The sequence below is a fragment of the Sorex araneus genome, chromosome 6 (assembly GCF_027595985.1).
Source record: "Sorex araneus isolate mSorAra2 chromosome 6, mSorAra2.pri, whole genome shotgun sequence".
NCBI lineage: Eukaryota > Metazoa > Chordata > Mammalia > Eulipotyphla > Soricidae > Sorex > Sorex araneus.
In genome coordinates, this window is record NC_073307.1 from 104442071 (window position 1) to 104464888 (window position 22818).

General features: G+C 35.4%; 3 protein-coding genes across 3 annotated transcripts; 2 read left to right on the top strand and 1 right to left on the bottom strand.

Annotated features, from left to right (window-relative positions):
- Positions 1-289: 289 nt before the first annotated feature.
- On the top strand, positions 290-1269 carry LOC101558373 (olfactory receptor 51G1-like). Its single transcript, XM_004618323.2, is given in 2 exon segments — positions 290-362; positions 365-1269. Coding segments are annotated over 2 exon segments (978 nt in total).
- Positions 1270-10946: 9677 nt separating this feature from the next.
- Positions 10947-11897, top strand: LOC101558642 (olfactory receptor 52A1-like). The gene has a single exon (XM_004618324.2). The coding sequence runs from the start codon at positions 10947-10949 to the stop codon at positions 11895-11897; it is 951 nt and encodes a 316-aa protein (XP_004618381.2).
- Positions 11898-19736: 7839 nt separating this feature from the next.
- On the bottom strand, positions 19737-20681 carry LOC101558913 (olfactory receptor 52B2-like). Its single transcript, XM_004618325.2, has one exon. It carries the CDS (start codon positions 20679-20681, stop codon positions 19737-19739), a length of 945 nt encoding a protein of 314 aa, XP_004618382.1.
- Positions 20682-22818: the final 2137 nt, after the last annotated feature.

A 22818-nucleotide genomic window follows, 5' to 3' on the forward strand; every position in this document is an offset into this window, starting at 1 on the left:
GGCTGAATAAAATATAAGGGTAGGGGATAGATATGGATGTCTCAAAATGCAAAATCATTAGGATAAAAATATTGGTCATAGGACTGAAAATATCCATAAATCCTTTAATGATTAAGTTGCAACCTGTGCTGAATGTGAATATTTTTTCAAAAATCATTTTCCAAACTGTATAGAAGCTCTGCCTACAAATGAATAAGTTAAGATCATAAATAATTGAGAAATACAAGTATTGCTCTTACTAATGCAGTGTTCTTTTTCATCTAGGAGTCCTCATTTATAAACTAAGAAAATGGCTTCACGGGGCAGCCTCTTTGGAAGTTCTAATTCAAGTATTGGATCATCTGTTGCATTCTACCTCACTGGATTCCTGGCTTTGAGGCTTTTCATCACCTTATTTCCATCCCCTTCTGTGTGCTATATTTGATCGGAATTGTGGGAAACAGCACAATTCTGCATGTCATTCACACTGATAAGAGTCTCCATGAGCCCATGTACTACTTTCTATCCATGCTGGCCCTCATTGACATGGGCATGTCTCTTTCTACCCTACCCACAGTGCTGAGAGTTCTTTGGTTTGATGCTAGGGAGATTGAGATGAATACATGTATAGTTCAGATGTATTTTATTCACACCTTTTCTCTGATGGAGTCAGCTATGCTCCTAGCCATGGCATTTGACCGGTATGTTGCCATTTGTGACCCTTTGAGATATTCTAGCAAACTTACTCCAAAGCGCATAGTTTATATAGGCATCATCACTGTTATCAGATGCTCTATTGTTGCTCCTGTAGTCATTGCTCGTATTCCTACATTTTCTTTCTGCCGCTCCCATGTTCTCTCCCACTCTTTTTGCCTGCATCCAGATGTCATCAGGTTGGCCTGTTCTGATATTTCTTTCAATGTTCTGTATGGCGTATTTATTATTGTTTCTTATTGGGGTGTAGATTCCTTAGGAATCTTCATATCTTATGCCTTTATCCTCCGCTCTGTGTTAGGCATTGCATCTGAGGGAGGCAAGCTCAAAGCCCTTAACACATGTGTTTCTCACATTTGTGCTGTGCTCATTCTATATGTACCAATGATAGGGCTATCTCTAGTACATCGCTATGCAAAGCATTCCTCCCCCATTATTCACATAACTATGGCCAACATTTACCTGCTTGTCCCACCTGTACTAAACCCAATTATTTATAGCATCAAGACAAAGAAGATCCGCCAAGGTTTCCTCAGGATATTATCAGGCAAAAAAATTGGACTTACTCACACTTAGCAATGTTTTCCTTTTTATTTTCTCATTATTATGAAGTGTCTTCATATTAAATATGTAACTCTTAGAATTTCTTATTAGAAGTGATGCATGAGATATAATAAATAATGCATAAAATTTAATCAATAAAATTAATATGTTTAATAAATAAAAAATAAAATTTAATAAATTTTCCTTGCATGAAAAATATGCATATGATTTTTCTCTAGGTTTAAAGCATCTCAGTGTTGTTGTACAAGAAGATTTAGTAATATTTTACTTAATTAATATCATGTTGGCCTATATGCTCCAGTTAGGTTAGAAAGAAGTCCAAATTTTGATGTTGCAACTAATATTTAGTGAAGTTCACTTGCTTTCAAAGGTAATATGCCGTAGAATTGTTATTGATAACTAGGAACACTTTATTTTCTGTTTGTGTGTTATATTTGTCCTGTCTCTGTGCTCAGGAATCCTCATGACAGTATGTCGGGGACCATATGCAATACTGGGGAATAAACTAAGCTCAACTGCTTCCAAGGCCAAACATACAGCCTTGCCTCCTGTATGTTTACTCTGACCCATAAATTTTCTTTCCATTGAGGCAAGAAGACCTGATCATCCTTAAGTTAGAGTAAATCAAACCAGATGCTTTTTTGAATTTTAAGATGGACTAATCAAAATTATTTTCTTTTTTCCTTTAGCTCATTTAGATTTAATATCTTCAAAACTTGGGGCAATAAGTGCATTATTTTCTTAAAGAAGAAAACCCACAATACAAAGACTTCACACTACAGCACTGTAATTCTATATGATATGGATAAAATATATATCAAACTCCTTTGTTCAGTGCAGTTTCCTACTAGGCAGAATATCTTACATGCAGAATTTTTAAAAATACAGCAAAATATCATAGTAGCACTGTAGCACTGTGGCACTGTCATCCCAGTGTTCATTGATTTGATGGAGGGGGCACCAGTAACGTCTTCATTTTGAGACTTGTTGCTACTGTTTTTGGCTTATCGAATATGGCATGGGTAGCTTGCCAGGCTCCATCACGAGCACGGTATACTCTCCGTAGCTTGCTGGTATCTTCGAGAGGGATGGAGGAATTGAACCCGGGTTGGCTGGTACAAGGCATATGCTCTACCTGCTGTGCTATTGCTCCAGTCTAAATATCACAGACACTGTCATACTGTTGCTCATCAATTTGCTTAAGTGGGCCCCAGTAATGTCTCCATTGTGAGACTTGTTGTTACTGTTTTTGGCTTATGAAATATGCCACGAGTAGCTTGCCAGACTCTGCCATGTGGGCGAGAAAATCTGGGTAGCTTTCCCGGCTCTCTAAGAGGGGCGGAGGAATTGAACCTCGGTCAGCTGCGTGCAAGGCAAAGGTCCTACCAGCTGTGCTATTACTCCAGAGCAATATCAAAATAATATTTATGTATACATTTATTTATTTATTGTAAATGTTCAAAACCCTTGAAGTTATATTCAATTACTTGTGAAATAAGGGAGTGTGAGAGAGACAAGATGATTTTAAATATTTAAAGTACTCACTTTATGGGAGACCAAAAGGGACAGAAGGTTTAAGAAAATTCAAACAAATTTTACTTACACAAATACAACTTAAATTCATCCTGAAACTTTTAAAATAGAAATAGTTGTAGCTAACTTGCAACTAGAATAACCTTAAGAAAAGAAATAATCAAAAACTAAAATAAAAGTTAAAAAGAATCAGAGGTAATCATTTTATTCATATCCTCATTATAAAATTTATTCATACAATGACCTAAACCTTTGATAGAAATCAGCTGTGATGGGTGAGTGATTGACTTTTTATACTTTACATTGTGTTACATTAAGCAATAGATGTAATGGAGTACTGTCACTGTTAATCTCCTAAATTGTAAATTCTTAATGATCATAGAATGTACAGATGGTATCATAGTGATTTAAATTAATACTAAATGAATGAATGTATAAGGAAGATCCTGAAGACATACAATATTAGTTTTAGTTATGTGAGTAATTTGAAATCATCTGACTATTTCTCAAGGACAGTTGTGAAGATGTAATTAAAAGATTTTATTAAGTGGAAACTTATAAATGGGTTCTCACCTTCACAGACTTATCCATTGATGAAAAAACTTCTTTTTATTTTCTCCTCATACTAAATTTGCATCTGAAATACTCAATATTTTCATCCACAGTGAACTCGGATTTACTTCTTAATATAAAAAGAAGGGAGCAAAGTCCTGCTAGGGCACTTGACTTGCACTTGCTCATCCCAGTTGGATTCCTGGCACCACATAAAATCCCCTGAATTCTGCTAGGAGTTATTCCTAAGCATAGAAGTAAACCCTGAGCAAACCTGGATGTGGCCACAAATCAAAACTATACAAATAACTAATATGTATAGAGACAGAGATATAACATATTGACATGCACACAGCTGGCTATATCTCAGGACAGTGTCAGATACAGTCCTCAAGAACAATTACGTATGTCCCCACACATGTGGATATAGAAGAAAGATTAAAGTAAGCATAACAATTAGAAAGATAATTGTTGGTATGTAAGATAAGCCACAGAGATGCATAATGTGACAGAAATATCAATGAAAGTAAAAAACTATTAAATCATAATTTCGGAATTTACTATATAAACCACTATTTTTAAAAAAGAGACACTTGAAGCGAAGAGAGAATATGGCAGGTAAGGCACATGTCTTGCATGCAGCTGATCTAGGCTCCATCTAAAGTACCACAGGTCCCCTGAGCTCTGCCAGGAGTTATCCCAGAGAATTGAGCAGAGTAATCCCTGAGATTTAGTCAAGAAAGAAAGAGAGAAAGAGAGAGAGAAAGAAAGAGAGGAAGAGAGAGAGAAAAAGAAAGAGAAAAAGAAAGGGAGAGAAAGAAAGAGAGAAAGTAATAAAGAAAGAAAGAGAGAAAGAAAGAAAGAAAGAAAGAAAGAAAGAAAGAAAGAAAGAAAGAAAGAAAGAAAGAAAGAAAGAAAGAAAGAAAGAAAGAAAGAAAGAAAGAAAGAAAGAAAGAAAAGAAGGAAGTAAAGAAGGAAACAAAGAAGGAAAGAAAGCTATTCAAGACATGGATATGAAATTTTTGGTTTTGTTTGGGGGCCACACCTCGTAGTACTTAAGGCTTACTCCTAGTTCTGTGCTCAGGATCACTCCTGGAGGTTCTTAGGGGCCACCAGATTAATATGGAAGATTCTGCAGAACCAACCACTGACATATTTTGAGAGACTTTCTGGATTAAGCATTAGAAAAAGGTAGGAAAGCAAGGAAAGTAAAACTAGGCAAAAGGAATTATATTTCTGTAAAGTTAGTTCAATGCATCCCAGCATTTACATGCAAGCTCACTTGTTTGCTCATTTTTTTCTGAATTTTTTTCACCTTTGTTATTTTGCATTGGATATGCCAAAAACAGTAACAAAAAGTCTCACAATGGAGATGTTACTAGTGCCAGCTCCAGCAAATCCATGAAAAAACAGGACAACAGTGCTACAGTGCTACAGTGTTATTTTGCCCAAAAGCCTTCCATTTAGAGACTCAAGATGTTTAGCTGTGTGTAAGGGATATGACTATTGCCTGATCATTTACATATTCTGTTACTAAATGAATCCTAGTCATTTCCATTTCTAAGATAAAGGATATTTTGATAGGGGTGGAAGTAACAGAATATGTTAGATTTAAGACCAAGGGCACATTACAGTACTAAATAGCATTTATTTAGTTTACATAAAATTTCTGATACACTGAGTAGCAGTAGACCAAACAGGTTGTTTAGGTTATTCCTTAAAGACTGAACATGTGTCTAAGAAAATGGAAAGAGACTGTGTTTCCTCCCCCTAGTGCATTAACTTTGTCCTGAAAATAAAAATACCAGCTATATATTTAAAATATTCCTCAATATTCTCTAAAACTCATCAATTGATGGTCTGAATTAGATAACTCATATCCAAGATATAACAGTAGGCACAGCAAATTGGATATCAACTGAGGTATGATAAGCAGTGTGTGTGGAGCTAGGGTAAGAACAACGAGTTCTCAAGCTTTCTTAGGCAACAGTATCTCAATATCTTTCTTAACACTGGGAAGATAAAAATTTTATCGTTTTTGGTTTCTTCATTAAATATATTCAAGTTTCCCTATGGTTTTCAACAACTTTGAGGGGCAATAGCAACAGTAATAATAACTGTAGTTATTCTTGTAGATATGTGTTCCAGCTATAGTGGCACGATGTTCATAAAGTTAAGTAATTTTCCTCTTCTAGGTAGCCACAAGTCTAGCCACACAATAGAAAACAGACTAAATTACTGTCTACCATCATTTCAGTCTATACATTATCCCACTAAGTCCTCGTAGCACTTTAGCTTTTCCTGCTCCATGGGGTCATCTTTCAATCATTATGGCTTGTATCAAGACTGTGCTTTATGATTTCTAGCCTGTCCCATATCGAAGGGAGGGTAGCATTACTGCTTGCTCTGCATCCATTCAGAGAACCCTTAGCTTTTGGGCGGTGTTAGTGACTATGGCAACTGAAGCCTGCAACAAGTAATTATGATGAATGTCCAGGAGTAAGTATATTTCAAAGTCAATTAACTCCCAAATACTAGGAGTGTAGGCTCAACAGTCTTTGCTTAAGCAAAGAACATTGCTCTAGAGTAAAAGATGAAAAGGCTTTGGGGGAAATAAAAAAGCAAGTAACTCACTACAAAGTTCAGTCACCAGAAGGTTTGACTTATTGGTAACCAAATTTGCTTTAGCTAACAGAATGAGAGGTAAACCACAAAGGAAATGTTAAATATAATCTCAGGGTATTATGAATTATAATATTATTAATTATAATATATAAGGTATTATGCTTATATACAAAATTCTAAAATTATAATATAATATACTATATATTTATATTTTATATATTTTATATTTATGTTACATATAAAATGTAACATAATATAATATAGAATTATATATTGTTATAATATTATGAATTATAATATATAAGGTATTATGCTTATAAGAGCACTGTAAGCTTCTCTGGGGGATGGAAAAGGGGCAGTTCACTGATGAAACCTAAATCCCTGGAGGTTAATATCCAACAGATTATGCTTCTATGTGTAAGGGATACATTTGTCCTCCAGAACAGGGCTAAATTTCAGAAATGTAACAAACCCTCTAGGGTAAATTCTGAAAATTGTTTTGGGATCCTAGCTTAGAGTCCAAGGCCAATAAAAGCAACAGTGAAGAACAAATTATGGAAAACATTATGCTATTAAAACCTGCCCAAATTCAAAGTCTGGCAGATAAAAGCTTTTGTGTCCATTGATCTTACATTCCATTCAGATATCTGTTTTTCTGGGTAAGTTTCTTTTCCTAAATTTGGGACTTATGTATGCTTAATATGTCCAATTTTGTCCTTTTTCAAAGAGAAAGTAGAAAAAGTAGTGAATCACATGGAATTAATCCTCATCTTATAGTAATGCTTATTTCCCCATTTGGTATGCCATCTTTTCTTTTGCCTCGAAATTAATTTTATTTAACAGTTATTTGAGAGATCAACAAGTCTAGTGTTGATTAGAGATGGAGGAGATGAAAATATAATCACATACATGCTTAATTGCATGTGAAGAAATGTATCTAAAACACCTCAATTAATTAGTTGCCAAGAAGATGAAAATGCAGTTTTCAGGATCCTCTATAAATGTTTGCCTACAAAGTAGATATTCATTGTTTATTTATCTGTATTATTTTTTAGATGGAGGACACTGGCTGTGCTCAGGGTTACTAATGTCCATGATTTTTTTTTTAATAAAGGTTTTTCTTTGGAAATCTGTGTGTGTGTGTGTGTGTGTGTGTGTGTGTGTGTGTTTATGTTTTGAGAAACAGACTGTAAAGGGCAAAGTGAGGATCAATTTAAAGGTATGCTTAAATAACAATGGTTGCTTTTGATAGTTACTGGCACAGGAATTACAGTTCAATTCCATCTCCTGAAAGAGATCATCTTTCATCTGGGACAGAAACATATTTTGCTTTAGATTTTTAATTCATATGCTTTAATTTGATTCCATGCAGAAAATCATACTATTTATCTCTTCATTTAATTTACTAAAAAGCCAAGAATAAATATTTTATGATCTCATTATCAAATAAAGATATTTTGCTTAAAATTCATGAATTTTTCTGACTTAGAAGCCATTTTTAATCTGTTCTCTTTCAGAAAACTAGTTTTTCTAATCATGTTTACTATCCATTCATTTAGTAAGACATTAATGGAGAATATGGAGAATAATAAAGGAGCATAATTTCTTAAGTGAAGCGATTAAATAAATTTGATTACTAAAATTTATTAACTCCATTAAGGTCTGCACATGTCCCGGAAGTCATTGTTCTATTGTGACAACAATAATCGGATCCACTTACAATAATAGCTGACCATACTGAGGAAGATTATTTAGCTTCCAAAAACCTACAGCCTCACAGATATTTATTCAATTGTTTCTTTAGAAAATGTCTTTATTTTTTACTTTGTTTTTGTTTTCATGATAGAAATAATGTGTTACAGTATACATTCTCTATAGTTTCTGACAGATACTAACCACTAAACATTAAGATCTTACTTTTTTCTGTATGTTACACTGAGTTTTTCTTTTAAAAACCTTCTTAGCAGTCCCAATAATCAAATAAGTTAAACAGTATTGTTCCTATTTGTGGATGTATAAATCTGAGAACTATAAAATATTTCTTCCTTATGATTTAAATAGTAAAATATAGATTATATGTTTTTGGTTATATGATTTTGTACCTAAAATATGGTATTAGCAGTCATGTATATTTATAAGAGATATTAGAAAAGACTCAGGAATAGAAAATCTATCATACTAAGAGGTTCTAGTAACAAAAAGCACAGCAGACATTACAGAACCAAGTGGAAGTACATTATGATACTTTTGTTTGTTTTTTTGTCTATAGGGTATATGGGTCGTATCTAATTGTTTGGTACGTGGACTTTGGATGACTATAGCAGAGCAATGTTACTTTTTGGAATATCAGAGCCGAATAAAAGAGCATTGAATAACAAAGTGTATTGGTGAATTGGCACAGCAAAAGGATTCTTCTAGTGAGTTCCTCTGCTGTCTTTATAGATTGGCTAGTTGAATAAAGAAGAGCTAACTCCAGCCAGAAAGCTGCTTTAATATGTCAAAAAATTACAATGTAGATAAAATTTTATGTTCACATATTGTATACACTATGCTATAATCTTTGAAGAAGATAAGTATTATGATTATTAGATTACACATAAAATTGTGTGATTAAAGATAAATTTTATTTTTATCCTTATATTTTTTAAGAAAAATATGAAACAATTATCTAGGAAGTATTGTCTTTTAAAGTTCCACTAGGTTCAACTTTTATTCATGTTCCCTTAATAGTATACAGTGATTTTATCACACATTATTTATTAAAAAGTACTGTTTTCCCCACGTAACCTCATTTTGGATGGGCCTGAAAGGGAAATTTTTTTTACAAAATAATATAAAGGTTTTAATTTACATTTTAATGCTATTTTGGTAATTATCTATTATATAAACAATCACAGTATTTTGCATTATATTATATTGCTGAATTTCTGGTTGTATGTTGTCATATCCTACTAATTATAAGCCAGTTAACTTTTCATTTATTTATTTTTCTTCTTTGGGGTGTGGTGGCTACACCCAGTAATATTCAAGATTTATTCCTGACTCTGGGTTCAGGGATGATGCTTTTAGGGTTCAGGACAGCACATAGGATGCTGGGGATCTAATCTCAATGGACTGTACAAGACAAATGACCTACTGTACCATGACTCCAGCCTCTGAGCCAGTTTGCTTTTAGATGATTTTATAGCACGTTTCCAGAATTCTCCCATATTTTCCTTTCAACTCCCATTCAAAAATGTAATCTCTCATTTGACAGCATCTTTTTTACTGAGTAGCACTGTAGCACAGTCGTCCCGTTGTTCATTGATTTGCTCGAGTGGGCACCAGTAATGTCTCCATTGTGAGACTTGTTGTTACTGTTTTTGGCATTTAGAATACACCATGGCTAACTTGCCAGGGTCTGCAGCGATAGCACAGCGGGTAGGGTGTTTACCTTGTACACAGCCAACTCGAGTTCGATTCCTCCATCCCTCTCAGAGAGCCAGGCAAATTACCAAGAGTATTCCACCCGCACAGCAGAGCCTGGCAAGCTACCCATGGTGTATTCGATATGCCAAAAACATTAACAAGTCTCACAATGAAGACATTACTGGTTCCCACTCGAGCAAAATTAATGAACAACAGGATGACAGTGCTACAGTGCTACAACCTCTAATTTAATGCTTTTGCCTATGATAAAATAATAACGCTAGTAGAATAAAACTTTCACATGATGAATGATTGTACAATGAATAAAAGGCAATGGATGATATAGTTTTCTTTATTGAGTTGAGTTTTAAAAAAGAGCAAATCAATAAAAGTAGAAATTTGGAGATCCAGAATGATACAGTGAGCAGGACACTTACCTTGCCTGTGGCCAAACCAGGTTCCATTCCCTGAAGCCTTGCCGGAACAGTCCCTGAGCACAGAGCCAGGAGTAAGCCCTGAGCCCAAATCAGGTGTAGCACAAAAATAAAAACAAAGAAGTTTAGGCTAGGTGCAATGTGGTATAGTATAATAAATACATCAGATAAAGTTTTTTACTGCCAAATGGTAACAATAATATGCCCTGTAGTGAATGCTACAATTTTACACCTGAAGCATACTGCTAACACCAAATAAATTAAACTGCCAAAATTTTGAAATAAATTAAGCTTCAATAATTGTTGAAATAAAGTAAACTGCAAGAATTGTTGAATTAGTGAATACTACATGTTGCCATCATATCCTAATTTACATTGTCTTTATAGTCAATTACCTTTATCTTAATTTTGTTTCCTCTAAGACATCAAAGTACTTATATCACCTTCTTCCCTCTTCTGACTACATAACAACATTGAGAACTAAGAGTCCAGAATTAGCTCATGAAGTTAAATATGATCCATCTATATGGCTAAAATAAAATTTTCTCCTCTCTCAAGGACTTGTACCATGGGATTGCATAAAGGAAATTTAACCTGCATGTACTGAAAATTCTAACCTATCAAACATCAATTTGAAGTTAAATCATTACTTATGAGGTGTTATTTTATACACTAGACCAAAGAAAATGGAAAAGGTTGGTAAGTCTAATGCTATATACAAATTCTGAATTTTAAATAAATTTGACAGAGTTATGAGATTAAATATCTATACCATGGTTTTAGGTGTCACAGAAGAACTTCATCTAATTTTGAACATTTGGAACATGGATGTGAGGATAGAAAGGAATGTATTTGCATCTATAACAACTAAGAACATTTTTGAAAATAGTAAAATCAATGTTCATGAATCATAATTTCCATTTGTACACCTTCTAGGTAAAATATAGTATATTATTTTCCTCATTCACTCACAACCAGATTCTCGGATGCCTTGGATAGAGGATTATAGGTTAAAAGACAAATGACCACACTCCACGATATGTTTCATATGCCCCTTATTTCCTTCTTTCACATCCATAACTATTGCCTAAAGAATCACTAGCGTCATCAGTGGTGAGAATAGAACTTACCATCCTGATGGGATCCACCAATATAACATATCTAAACCCCAAAACCCTGACCCTGATTGGAATTCCTGGACTAGAACATGTGCAGTTTTGGATTGGATTTCCCTTCTTTGCTGTGTGCATGGTTGCTCTACTTGGGAACTTCCTCTTGCTCATTATCATCCCTACAGAACGCAGTCTTCACCAACCCATGTACATCTTCCTAGCAGTGTTGGCAGTAACTGACCTAGGTCTCTGTATAGCCATTGCCCCTAAGATGTTGGCTATCTTCTGGTCTGGGTCCTACTTCATGGCATTTGATGCCTGCTTAACCCAACTTTTCTTCATCCATGCTCTGCAGGGCATGGAATCAGGCATTCTGCTGGCTATGGCCTTTGATCGCTATGTTGCTATCTGTGATCCCTTGCGGCACTCCTCCATCCTCACACCTATCTTTTTGGTTAAGTTGATATTTATGGTTGCAGTTCGGGCAACCGTGCTAGTTGGGATTTTACCCATTCTACTCAAACGATTGCAACGTTTCCGCTCTGTTGTTATTGTCCATTCTTACTGTGAGCACATGGCTGTGGTCAAGTTGGCTGCGGAAGATGTTCGGATTAACAAATCATGTGGGCTCTTTGTAGCTTTTGCTATACTAGGCTTTGATATGATCTTTGTCTTTGTTTCCTACTTTCTAATTTTCCGAGCTGTTTTTAGACTTCCCCAGAAGGAGGCACGGCTCAAAGCATTCAACACTTGCACTGCTCACATTGTTGTTTTTCTGGAGTTTTATATCCTTGCATTTTTTTCCTTCTTCAGCCATCGTTTTGGTCGTGTATCACCCTATACCCATATCCTCTTGTCCACTATATATCTGCTTGTCCCTCCTGCACTTAATCCCATTGTCTATGGTGTGAAGACCAAGGAGATACGCAAGCGTGTTGCTCAGATTTTCATTCTGAAACCTGATACCCAGCACTGACCCAAAATAATAAGACTACAAAAACATGTGTTTACATGTTTTAAGGTGAAGCTCTTGAACTATGTACATATTGGTGCTATACTGAAATTAATTGATAGTTTTAAAACATTTATAGTACCAAAATGTGAGCAATGAGAATAAGAGATAAACAGGTGAAAAATATACACAAATATCATAAATTACTATCAACTTTGTTTTCTTATACTTTAATACTTTCATTTTACTTCCATAAGTCTTTCATTTTATTTCTCCTTGTACACTGACACACATGCACACACATACATATACATAGATATAGATATAGGTATAGATATAGATATAGATGTACATATATGGTGACTTTCACCAAGGGAAAGCTGTATCTGTTGGAAGTGTAATGGGGGCAAAGACACACTTTATGGTGTAAGAAGTGTAACTGTGACAAAGAAGTATACCATGGCATCAGAAGTGCAGGAGCATAAATTCTCCTTTTTTATTACAAAAATGGGATTTATTTTATTGAGGCTATGGTGAGATAAAAACAAAAGATTTATTTTCAACTACGAGAAACAACTTTTCATTAGAAATCAGAACATATATCATATATAAAGTTTTGACACATGTGAGTTTTATTTTTTTTTTGTTTTTATTTCTTTACACATGTGAGTTTTAGATAATTCATTTTATGCAAGAGAATTTTAAAGTACTATCACCAGAGCACACATAGATGTGTAGATTTGTCAATATGACTTGTTTGAACATTTCTTTAATTAAATATCTTAGCTTTCATCAGTGAGCAAAATATACAAATTATTTTCCAGTAGGAAATTATATATTTATAACACAGATATTTGTTATTTGATTTTATTTAACTGCATAGCTGTAGTCATTTTACCATGTAAGTGAATAATGGAAATTTTAATTTGCTATTGACTAACATTGTTTGCAGTGACTTTGAAAGAAGTCCAACATTTATTTGAGTAAAACTGTAACTCACTGTAAAATGGCTGTTATCCTCCAACTCCAAAAGTTACAAAAAAATCTTGAAAAACTTTGATGTATAGTTTATTAGTTAGGAATATCTTTTAATAAAATACGTAAAACATCTTTTGTATTAGTCTTATTTCTTTTACAGCTTAAGAAGTCTGATTGAGGGCCGGAGCGATAGCACAGCGGGTAGGGCGTTTGCCTTGCATGCGGCCGACCCGGGTTCGATCCCCGGCATCCCATATGGTCCCCCAAGCACTGCCAGGAGTAATTCCTGAGTGCAAAGCCAGGAGTAACCCCTGAGCATTGCTGGGTGTAACCCAAAAAGAAAAAAAAAAGAAGTCTGATTGACTAATGAGGAAAAGTAAAGAATTTGCACTCTTGTCATTTATTTATTTGTGGTGGTAGAGATGAAACCCAGAACCTTAAACATATAAGGCAAATATTCTACCACTGAGCTATATCCATGGTCAAGACTTTGAAGTTTTATTAGATCTCCATTATCACAACATGACCACTAATAATCTTAGCTTGTTTAGTCTCTCATTTTTGTGCATTTGTTATATTTAGAAATTGATCCAAGAAAAAAAAATATGAGAGACTGAACAAGGAAGACAGAGAAAGTGACAAAGGCAATAAAATGTCTTAGTTAGCCAGTTTCTGGTACGAAATAACCAGAGCTCTTTTCTCTAGGGGTAATTAGGAAAAATGTAAGTAAGCATACCTTCAAACTGTCCCAATATCAGTCTGTAAATATATGGTGATTTATTCAGAAATTTTGATTATGATTGCTAGATAGTAAGTTCTATCACCTTCTCAACACTTCTCACATGTTCCATTCATGGAAAAAGTATGCTTTTCTAAGTCTGAGAAAGATCTAATTGTCATGAACAAAGAATGTCAACAAACAATTTATAGTACATCCTGACATATATAGGAAAATTTTATTTTATGTTTTTCTTGATATCAAGAGAGAAATATTGTAATTTCCATGTTGATATCAAAGAATAGTTGCAGCAACTCTATAAGACTGCTTATAGTAGCACTTTAGCACTGTATAAATCCATTTTTTTTGAAAACTGACCTCAGAACACAAAATCTTACATCAAGGAACATAAAATACTGCACTTTGAATCATGATTCTTACAGTTGTGGTAGACAATGGCTTCTCCTAAGAAGGTGCACCAAAGTTGATTTGGGTGGTTAAAAATTCAGATTATTATTAAAAGAACTGAAAACTAAAATAATCACTAAAACCATTTTCTCACTCATTCACAGAGAGAAATCTGATACTGCTGCTATGATTTGAATGCACAAGTTGATCAAAATTTCACTCCTGATATAATTAAAACCATGGTTGACATTAATAAAAGGTCTATAATATTCACATTAAGTAAACCTATGGAAAATATTGTAAATAACGCTATTCCTAACCATATATACTTATGAGGGAAAGTGTTTGCCAGTAACAATCCATGGGGAAAGTGGATGCAGAGGCAATGGTAGTTCCATGGAACAATGTATTTATTTCTCCACTTATGTATTAGTTTTTATTTTTATAACTACTGGCATCTTTCTGACAATGATTTTTATAAAATCTGGCAAGTAAAATTACTTATAAAGATTTAATTCAAGGGAGAATCAACTGTCAAGTGATAAATTTGTTTGTTTGAGTCTACATCAAATGATGTCCAGAGAAAACTCTTATCTCTGTGCTCAGGAATCACTTCTGGAGATGCTTCAGGAACCAAATGTGGGGCTAAGGATTGAATCTGTGTTGACCAGGTGCAAGAAAAGAATATTATCAGCTGTTCTCTCTGACCCTATATTTCTTGTTGTTTTTGTTTTGTCTTGCTTTATTATTTTCCTCCACCTCCACTTTGCTTGCCTATTTGTCCCATGAATGAACATATCTATCTATAGGGTGTAGATTTCTTGTCTATATTGTTAATACCTACCAGGGTCTGCAATCAAAAATTCAGAATGTCTGTATTCTTATTTGTAACCCATAGTCTTACATAGAGATGTTAAAATGCAAATTTAAAGGATATGTAAAGGGTTCATAGAAACAATTAGGCTTTAGTTATTTGATGTTAAGTACAAAACTGATTCTTATTTACTTTTTTCTCTAGTCATGTTATATTTTCAACAGATACTTATTTACATAGGTTCCCATGGAACCCAGGTAACGTGGAACTTTGTAATCTTGGACTCTGGGCCCAACAGGACTCGGGAGCAGAGATCCTCTGCCTGCTTCCCTCAATCTCTGGTGACCCAGGAGTCACATGCATAAGCCACCTCCTGCCAGCACCAGATACTCTCCTCATCGGCCACCCTCCAGATCTCATAGCTGTTTTTCCCGGAAGGCAACATAAAATGAGCCCCCCTAACCTGGACTCTGTGCCAGGGTGAGGCAGAGGAGGAGAGTGAGAGCCCTCCCCACCCAAGGAACCCAGCCCTAGCAGCCAACCTCCACTACCCAACCACCGCCTCTTTCTACACACTTGGGCCAAGCCTCATGCATGAGCAAATATATTCCTGGACCATGTGTGCGGCCACAAAGCAGCTGTGAGGCACATAATCATAAAGGGAAATATATATGTAAGTATATATATATTTATATATATACCTCTCAGAGAGCCCGGCAAAGCTACCAAGAGTATCCTGCCCACATGGATGAGACTGGCAAGCTTCCTGTGGCATATTCTATATGCCAAATATGATAACAATTACAGGTCTCATTCCCCTAACCCTGAAAAGAGCCTCCAATCATTGGTAAAAACGAGGAAGGAGAGGCTGCTAAAATCTCAGGGCTGTGACAAATGTAGATATTACTGGCACCTACTCAAGTAAATTGATGAATAATGGGATGACAGTGATATAGTGATACCTATTTATATATTAGTTTGGTGGGTACCTAGAACCAACTCTGTTCCATTTTTTTCTCCTTATTTTGAATTGGGAGGTTTTGCAGCCATCTGTCCACCATCTTAAAAACAAATGCCTGACGATTTATTTCTTTAGCTAATAGGTATTCAGAGAAATAGGAGCCACACTCAAAGAACTGCATCTAAGCAACCATGCCCCTAAGGGCCCACCTGTACCTGAGTATGATTTGTATAATAAAATTCTGAATTAAACATATAATGGGATGAGACCAGAAAGTTTTGGAGGAGGTTTGAAAGTATGTTATTTAAGAAAGATATATGAGTCATTGCAGTGAGAGAGGAAATTATGCCAGAATATGTTCATCAACGTTGTCTGAAATACTATCTTCTAAATTCTACATTTTTCTGCAGTATAGTTGATATTATTATTATTGAATATGTAGTTGACATATATACCATACATATATGCAGGCGCATGTTCTTGAGATTGTACGTATATCACAGGTGAGATTATAAATTTCTTTAGATATGAATGAATATGATGCTCTATGGGGAAAAAGAAGGGTGAGAAATACCAGAAAAAATAGAGGGAGGGAAACCCGAATTGTTGTCCATAAATGTCTCCTCCAGCTCCTGAACAGCCATGATCCCAGAGGCACATAAACCAATCTGGGAACCCAACAGCTTCTGGCAGAAATGTGTCTGGACTGTGAATTAAGCTATGGCTCCATGTCAGCCCAGATGGGAAAAGGTGTTGTAACTTCTGCCTTTTCCCTCCGCGGCATGTCATCATCAAAAATGGCTGTCATCTTTCAGAGCCTATTGGACAGACAGAAACAGGCCTAGAGTCATGAGACATGCGGGGTCTCATGGGATGAGAGGTGGAATTGGAACAGCCCTTCTCCCGTCCCTGAGATAAGATCCCGAGTTGCTACCCAGGAACGGCTTCTCTGGCTCCTGAATGGCCATGAACCCAGAGGCACACAAACTAATCTCAGAACCCAGCAGCTTCTGGCAGAAATCCCTCCAGACTTAATTACTAAAATATCAGGAATCCAAAATCACTCAGCTGCTATTGCGGCCACATGACATGATATTTTCTTCATAATCAGCAATAGAAAACAAATTATCTAATTTGTTAGATATGCTTTTCTAATTTGATAATTTGGTAAATCAGATAACAAATTATCTAATTTGTTAGACATGCCTTTTTGGCAGGTCTGATTGTTGGGGGAAAATTCCAAATAATAATGGTGGGCCTTTTGTCGAAATATTGAAGGTAATCAAAGTAGAGAGAGAGTAAAAAGGAAATCATCTGCCATACAGGCAGGGGGAGGGATGGGATGGGGGATATACTGGGGTTCTTGGTGATGGAAAATGTGCACTGGTGTAGGGATGGGTGTTTGATCATTGTATGACCGAGACTTAAACCTGAAATCTTTGTAACTGAGCTCACAGTGAACAAATAAATTTTTTAAAGTAGAGGGAGATTTATTTGTCTGTGTTTGGATAAAATAAATGTTATTTTGAAAATATTTGTTCCAATGACACATGTAGATATCTGAATTATGAGCATCAGAATGTTCTGGGAGAATGTGTACGGATTATATGTTTAGGACCATTGGTTTAAGAATTAGTGTCATCTATTTCTCTAGATACTTACACATATCACTGTATCACTGTCATTCCTTTGTTCATCAATTTACTTGAGCAGGCGCCAGTAAAGTCTCCACTGATACGTGTCGTGTGCTAGTGTATCCCGATGGCATATTGGGGATCTTATTCAGGATGAGGGGAATGAGGAACATTGTTGTTACTGTTTTTGGCATATCAAATATGCTATGGGAAGCTTGCCAGGTTCTGCCGTGTGGGCAGGATACTCTGGGTAGCTTGCAGAGCTTATTATATTATTCATAGTTTTTGTTCTCATTCTCTCACAGTTTACAATGATGTTTTCCAGCAATTACACAACTAGTGGTATTGCAACAGATAAATAGCAAAGCAGAGCTTTCTAACTACATTAAAAATTAACACTGGGGCTGGAGTGACAGCACAGTTTAGACTTTTTATATACAATACAAAAATCAAATTTCTAGACAGGACCTTTTTACTTAACTTCCAGCAGAAGAATAATGGCACAGCATGTAGATTAATATCTGAGGCACAGAATATTTTACAGACATGTGAATATCAATGAAGTCCAAAACACTTGAATGTCAAGGAATAAAAAGACACTGGTTGATAATATTTGATGACAAACATTAAGAAAACAAGTTTTAGAAACTTTCAAGTTTGGAAGGATTTTTGATTATGAAAGGATCGACTAAGAAAGATCATGAAGAAAATTGTTTCACATCTAACAGAAAGAATAAACTAAAAAAGAAAATAAGTAGTGGTTTCTTTACAAGTTAATCAGCCTATACTATGATTTAATGAGAACAAAATACTTCACAAGGAACACTGGAAACCTGGAAAATCTAATTTGCAATCTATTCTATGGAGTTAAGAATTGAACTGGAGGAACAAGCTGAACAAACTGAATGTAACTTATTTTAAGTAAAATAAATAAGAATAGAGAGATGAGGCTCAATAATTGGATGAGAAATAATTTGGTGAGAAAGTATACTAAGAACTTATTTTGGAAAATCTTAAGCTTTATATGCACACATAATTACACATTGTATATAATGAATTATTTGTAGGACTATTAACAAACATTTTTCATTTCTTAAGATACATATTTGAATGTCTTGATTTGTAAAAACCTTCAGAAAGATAAAGGGGGACGGTTAAGTGAGAAAAAATAACTTATTAAGATCCTTTTAAAATTTCTCATAAAATGCCTACATCTTAAATCTAATCTATCTTGATTCTATATTAACACTAATATTCTAAAGATGACTAATTTCAATTAAAAATCTCCAGACAGAAAAGTAGCTCTCTAATCATTGATATCATTGTGTATATTTATACTGTATATTGGGGGAGGCAAATTCTGTGGTGCTCAGGAGTCACTTCTGGTTCTGTGTTCAAAGATCATGCCTAGGGGGATTTCAGGAAACATATGGGGTGCAGAGGATCAAACACAGCTTGGCCACATGCAAGGCAAGCACCCTAGTCACTGTATCTGGCCCCTAGCATGGATATATATTATTAATTTTGACTAGCATATTTTGTACAATACCTAATTCTGCACAACATCCAAAGACTATGAAACCAATGTCCTGGAACAAGGTTCCAGTCATCTGATAGACTAGTTCTCCCTCTTGGAGAACCTGGCAAGCTACCAAGTGTTTAGTAACCACACGGGGGAGAGCTTGGCAAGCTCCCAGTGGCGTATTAATATGCCAAATACAGTAATTATGATGGGTTTCGTTCCCCTGACTCTGAATAGCCTCTAATGAGACACCATTAGGAAGGATGAGTAAATAAGCTGCTAAAATCTCAGGGCTAGAATAAATGGAGACGTTACTGTGCCCGCTTGAGCAAATCGATGATCAATGGGATGACAGTGATAAAGTGATACAGTGATACCTAATTCTATGCTGGGAATATAATTGAGAAATGAAGGAAAGAAAGCATTAAGGCAGGAATTTTACTGCTTTAATTCACAAACAACTTTAATTCACAAACAACTACTTATTTGTGAATAGATAAAACATGTCTGAATTAGTTTTTGTCTCACTTGAAAGTAATATGCTTACAATTTATTTTATCTGATATTATTACACAAACAATAACATAAGCAGCAAAATATTCTATTTTACTATGTGAAAAGTCATATTATGGAGATTGGGTTATAAAGTTTTCATAATAGCTACATTTGGGAAGAAGACTCCAACTATGTTCCCATACTGAGTGGTTTTCTCAGTTTTTTATTTCCCCCAAATCCCCAATATAGCAGAAATTCTTTTTAAACTAACATTATCCCCTATTCTCAAGTTTCCTGTCTAGTGCTACTATCAACCCAGTGCAACTATCAACCTCAGTTTCTACGACAGTGGAGGATACGGGATACCCACTCTTTCATTTGTTTAGTCCGGGCTGCATAAATTAAGGGATTGACCATGGGTGGCACCAGGAAGTAGAGATTGTCAATAATTATCTGTATATGGGAAGCCATATGGTAGCCTAAAATCTGTGCTAGGACAGAGAAGACAACCGGAGAATAAAAGAGAGCAATGACACAAAGATGAGAGCCACATGTGCTGAGAGCTTTGCCCCTGGCCTCCCAAGAGGGTATTCGAAAGACAGCATGGAGAATCAGCCCATATGACAACATAATAAAGAACAGATCAAATCCAATAGATGCTACAATAACCATAAGACCATAGACAATATGGTCAGAGATGTCTCCACAGGCTATTTGAACCACCGCCATATAAGCACAGTAGGAATAAGAAATGACGTGGGTCTGGAAGCTTTCCAGTCTTTTTGTCAGGATGGGTGCTGGGGTCAGTATTGCTATTGCCCGTGCCAGGACAGCCAGTGCCATCTTCACAAGCATACTGTTGGCAAGGATGGTTGTGTATCGCAGAGGGTACCAGATGGCCACAAATCTGTCAAAAGCCATTGCCAGGAGGATCCCAGATTCCATGACATAAAAAGAAGGAATAAAAAACATCTGTGTGAGGCATGCATTGTAGCTGATTTCTTTAGCATTCATCCAAAATATACCCAGAATGCGGGGCACGGTGACAGTGACCAAGGAGAGATCAATAACTGATAGCATGGCTAGTAGGAGAAACATAGGCTCATGAAGACTCTTCTCTACCCGAATGATGCATAAGATAGTGACATTTCCAATGAGTGTAATAAGAAATACCAGGAAAAACGGCAAAGAGAACCAACCATGGTAAGACTCCAGGCCAGGAATTCCAGCCAGCACAAATTCCGAAGGCTGAGGAATGGAGTTGTTGCAAGAGGACATCCCTAACCTGAACTCCTCAAGATCTGATTCCTGGGGAGAAAGAAACAGGGATATTTTGAACTATCTGTATTATTTGCACCTTAAACGCTGGGCTTTACAATACTTCATAATATTTATAAAATGTAAATAATCAAGTCATGTTTTTGTCTCTTTTGGGTGAAGAGGGACATGATTACAGACTCTAGAAGATGAAAAATGTGTCAGGAATATATATTTAATAAGGAACCATAAAGCCTATAGATTAGCTTTTCCATAGATCTGCTGTTGATGGCATCTGTTTAATAATTCAATATTTACATCCCTGAAAAATTTATTCCTATGTTGTAGGTTCTGGCAGAGACCTAATATTTTAAAACTTGGGGGAGGGGCACATCAATGTTCAGGAGTTACTTCTGGCTCTGAACTCAGGTATCACTCCTGACAGTGGTTTCGGAACCATATGGGATTCCGGGGATTGAACCCAAGTCAGACGCATGCAAGGTCTGTACTAATAGCTACTGTACTATTGTTCCGGTCCCACATCTAACATTTTCAACATTAAAGCATTGAAGATGAGGTGTGGGATAGAAACAAAAATTAGCATGTTTTAGCTCAAGAGTAGGAAGTTGGATTTCATTACTACAGGATCCTGATTTTCAGAGACTGGTCTTAGTTTTGTAGGATATTTTTCTTGGTGTTAGCTGATGTTCATTAAAATCCTAGAAAATCTATAGATTTTTTACTTGAAAGGCATTTTGGCACTCTAGGGGAAGTAAAAGATATTTTAGATGACAAAAGTGCAAGGCTGATTTGTGAAAATAAAAACTAAATTGGTATTAAAGTTTAAGAACAGTTACTAAAGTATTATTAAGAAGTGAGTTTTCAGGGCTGGAGTGATAGCACAGCGGGTAGGGCATTTGCCTTGCACGCAGCCGACCCGGGTTCGGTTCCTAGCATCCTATATGGTCCCCTGAGCACTGCCAAAGGTAATTCCTGAGTGCAGAGCCAGGAGTGACCCCTGTTCATAGTCGAGTGTGACCCAAAAAGCAAAAAAAAAAAAAAAAAAGAAGTGAGTTTTCTATTGGTGTGGGGTGGGTTGACCACACTTGATGTTCTTAGAGATTACTCCTGGCTCCCGTACTCAGGGATCACTTTTGGCAGTGCTCAGAGGACCATATGAAGTGCTCAAAATAAAACCAGAACTGGCCACATGACGGGTATCTTAATTTCTGTAATATCTCTCTTGCACACAACATATATTTTTATTAAAGCTACATTTTAATTAAAGCAAATATTTAATATACATAGCTATTTTAGCAAATTATATTTGTATATATTAATTATTTGATAAAATATATGGGTTTGAATTTATGTGATCAATGTTATGAGTAGAAACCAAATTATTTATAATAAGTTAAAAAGTAGCAAATAGGAATCAACAGATTATTATTATTATGGTTTCGAATTTCATTATTAAAGTTTAAACTCCATATTTGAAAAACATTAGTGCCATTACTATTTATAAAAGATTATCACAAAAAATAAAAGTTCCAATAAAAGCTTAAAATAAGGGGAAGAAAAATGTAACAATGTTTTCTAAGAGTGATGATATAGAAACCTCTTGAGTTTTATATTTTTATAAGATTGGATTGCTTATCTCTGATAATTAATGCATTTCAAATATTTAAGATCTCATTCAGAATCTCATTATATACATACATGCTGAAATAGTATTGTAGTATTTAAAAAACACAAATTGTGCCATTCACTTAAATGTTTTATTTTCAACTTCATTTGGTAAGTGGCATACCTTGATTACTAGGTCTGCCAAAGATAACTTGGCACAGTGAAAATAACAAGATACTTAAAATGACATATGATTGGGATACAATACCAGTCCCGCCACTTCTTTCATGTCACTTAACTAAGTTGTTTAAAACTTTGGATCAAAGAGATAATACAGTAGGGAGGGTGTTTGCCTTGCATAGGGCCATTTCAGTACCCCATAAGTTTCAAACAACACCAGGTGTGATCCCTAAGCAGAGAGCCAGGAGTAAACCCTGAAAACTACCAGATATGGTCCCCAAACCAAAAAAATTAATTTTAAAAAGTCAAACCAAAACTTTGGGTCTCATGACCTCATTTAAAGTGTGGAATT